The sequence below is a fragment of the Lygodium microphyllum genome, chromosome 9 (assembly GCF_053477565.2).
Source record: "Lygodium microphyllum isolate KBCC chromosome 9, Lygodium_microphyllum_v1.1.10, whole genome shotgun sequence".
Lineage (NCBI taxonomy): Eukaryota > Viridiplantae > Streptophyta > Polypodiopsida > Schizaeales > Lygodiaceae > Lygodium > Lygodium microphyllum.
The window spans coordinates 34,175,247-34,178,451 of record NC_141143.1 but is presented as its reverse complement, the minus strand read 5'-3'; the positions used below and the strand labels follow the sequence as shown (position 1 = coordinate 34,178,451).

The window sequence follows — 3,205 nt, the reverse complement described above, 5'->3', positions numbered from 1 at the left end:
TTTGGAATAATCATTTGTCATCTCCACCTTGGAGCTTTGAGGTTTCCATCCTCCACCATTCATGGAGGCGAGTTTCCATGACAGCTAGCATGTTGATGTGTACACATGCAAGAGCATGCCTCTTCAAGAGCCATAATTTGTTTTACTATGTCATATTTTCTTCTTATACCTTTTATTTCAACCATGGCTTCCTTTAGCCATGAGCATGACATCAATGTGAGATTTGGCTATCCCTTCTTCATATTTCAATTTTTTTATTAAGGTTTCTTTTAGTGAGAAGTGAATTATTTACATTCATAAATTCTCTCTGAGCCAAATTTATCTCCCTAGATACAAGAATACCTAAGAGGAAGCAATGAACATTAGAGGCTTCCAAGTAACAACACTTAATAAATTATTAATAATCAACCTTAAAAGGAGAAACCAATCAATTAGAGCTTGTATTTTTTGTATTTGTTGACAACCGGCACTTTTAGTGCATTGAATGATCAAGAGATTTGATAGGAAGCAATCTTAGTCTATGTTTCCAAAATTTCCCAATGGGGAAATTTGAATCCAAATGTTCCAAACAAGTAAACCTTGGTTAGCATTACCAATACATTTACAAGATGATGCCTTGCATATATACTTATACAAACAAATGTATGTATTGAGAGAAGAATCGAGATGGGATTAAAAGGTACATATGCAAAGCATTTTATACATGAAAGTGACTGAGGATTTCCACCCAAAACCAAGTAAGATGAGAATACCTACAAACTCAAAAGCATAGTTTCCTAATTGAAGGTACATTTGTCAATGTTTCTACTTTGAAACATATACATGGCTAGAGTTGTACTATGCTGGTGGAGCTTCCTTTGAAGTTGTTGGTTGGCCTTCATGAACCTCAAAGGCATCACGAGTCCTTATAATATATTCCCCACGATACAAACCAAAGCCAATTACAAGCAAGTATATGAATTGAGTTATTGCAACAATGATCACAATTGCCTCGAGAAATCTCTGCACATATGGTACAAATAAATCAGTATCCCACATCTCAATGGAATTCTTGTTGTAAAAACAAACTCAAATTGAATAAGTCCTATCATGTTATATTTGACTCAATAAGAGTGCACAATAATCATCAATATCTAGGAGACTTCCCTACCATCATACATACATGTACATATGCTACTTCACACACACACGCGCGCGCGCACGCGCACGCGCACGCATGCATGCACACATGTCTAGAGTATGGAATAATATAACCCTACATTCATGGACACAAATCTATTGTACACATGCATGCATGCTTAGACACATGTGTAGAGTACAAAATAATAAGCTCTACATGCATAAACACAAATGTTTTGCATGTATGCCTGTATGTACAAATATATATAATTTGGTTGAAACATGTGATAAATGAATGTAAGATTTTCTATGTTGCTCTAACCTTCTTACATAAAGCTTACATGCACCAAGATATAGGCAAGTATATGAAGAGAATAACAACATACCATTCTCAAAGATATGATTCCACCAATGCTAATTTCCTTCGCAGCCAAGCTATTTTTGCAAGAAATATAAATCATGTTAAACCTTTTAGTGAGTGGGAATGAGCATTGTACTAGGTTAGAACTTGAATTTGCAAACATGGACCATTAATCATTCTTTGATGTAGTGACATAAGGATTCATGCATATACTCTCATAGATTATATTAATTATTGCAACAAATTTGTACATCACATAGGAAAATGCTCTGAATAAACCTATTCATATTGATATGACATGCTACTCGTGTTCTTGTTAATCCATGAAAATGCTACCTGTGTTTGTGTTTCATTTTGGTATTGAGAATCTAACCTATTATGGGACTACACAACTAGACCTTTGGGAAGCACACTATTTTTTATTAACATTGATTAATCTGGACTATTAATGGCACTGACAACTAGACCTTTGGGTGCACACTATTATTTATTAACCTTGTTTTGTGCACTAAGCTAGGTAGAGGCATCACTAACACAAATACAAGAGTTATGTAGGATTAGATGAAATAGTTGTCAACTACTCTTACCCCATGGCCAAAAGTGTGAGGAGCCATGCGATAAAGCCGGCAGATGTGCTACCAGCAAAGCTCTCCGTATGCCACACCATGAGATGGTGGCAACCGCAAAATTTGGAGGCAATCCCCACCACCCCTGCTATAAGAGAGAATATCACAAAGTAGAAGGTGGCTGGATTGTAGGATATATCTGCAATCATTAGAAGGATCATCATCATAATATGTACATACACACATGTATACATGCATGCATGCATGTGCACGCACATGTGTACACACCCAAACGCACACACATAGGCATAGATATATGTGTATCCACAACACATATATGTATACATGTACATGAACAAATGCATATATAAGTAAACATATAATGCATAGACATGCAAATAAGTACCCACATACATTCATAGAGGAAAAATACATACATGTAGACGGATACATACATGAGGAGTATTATTTGTGTGAGGCATTTGAATGAGTAATGCTAGGGGTAGTGAGTGGATAATAGTTATATGACCTTCCCATGTCTCATCTATGGCGGTGTCGAGAGCCCAACCGGCGAGGGCGACCACCACAATGTAGAGGCCGAAGTTGAGCAACAGCAGAGGAGCAGCCAGCAGACGACGGATGATGAATGCCATCTTGTAGTCAGCCGCAAGCTCTCTATATATATGTGTCTATATCTATCAGGCGTCCGAGAGAGAGAGAGAGAGAGAGCTCCGAGCGAGGTAGGACTGAGGAGTGTCGTCCGTCGTATATAAAGGCTAGTACCCGCAGTCCCGCCCCTTGTAATGATTCTCTCGTACCCATATGAGAGACAGACACGCAGGGAGCCTCAATCTGAACTACCCTCACTTCTCTCGGCTTGTCGCAGGACTTAGCTCTCGAATCTCTCTCCTTCTCTCTCTCTCTCTCTCTCTCTCTCTCTCTCTCTCTCTCTCTCTCGCGAGAGAGAGAGAGAGAGAGAGAGAGAGAGAGAGAAGAGACGAATAGAGAGAGAGTCGCGAGAGAGAGAGAGAGAGAGAGAGAGAGAAGAGACGAATAGAGCCTGCCAGACGTTATTTGGAGTTGGTAGGTTTGGTCGGCTTCCCTTCTCGTGTCACGTGCCCACGGCTGAGATTATTGCTTTGAGATCGCATCGACGGTT

At 39.1% G+C, this 3,205-nt stretch overlaps 1 protein-coding gene across 1 annotated transcript; it reads right to left on the bottom strand.

The window, feature by feature from the left end:
- Window positions 1–628: 628 nt before the first annotated feature.
- On the bottom strand, window positions 629–2,902 carry LOC148030936 (membrane protein PM19L-like). Its single transcript, XM_087684485.1, has 4 exons — window positions 2,576–2,902; window positions 2,068–2,245; window positions 1,506–1,554; window positions 629–1,002 (listed from the first exon to the last, which is right to left on the bottom strand). The coding sequence occupies exons 1-4, from the start codon at window positions 2,697–2,699 to the stop codon at window positions 838–840; spliced, it is 516 nt and encodes a 171-aa protein (XP_087540611.1). The 5' UTR covers window positions 2,700–2,902; the 3' UTR covers window positions 629–837.
- Window positions 2,903–3,205: the final 303 nt, after the last annotated feature.

Excerpts from the sequence above, each read along its gene's own strand:
- LOC148030936 (XM_087684485.1), bottom strand. The coding sequence starts at position 2,699 with ATGGCATTCATCATCCGTCGTCTGCTGGCTGCTCCTCTGCTGTTGCTC. Across the intron at positions 2,246-2,575 it reads CATAGATGAGACATGGGAAG|ATATATCCTACAATCCAGCC; the intron begins GTCATATAACTA and ends TAATGATTGCAG. Across the intron at positions 1,555-2,067 it reads CTCACACTTTTGGCCATGGG|CTTGGCTGCGAAGGAAATTA; the intron begins GTAAGAGTAGTT and ends TTGCAAAAATAG.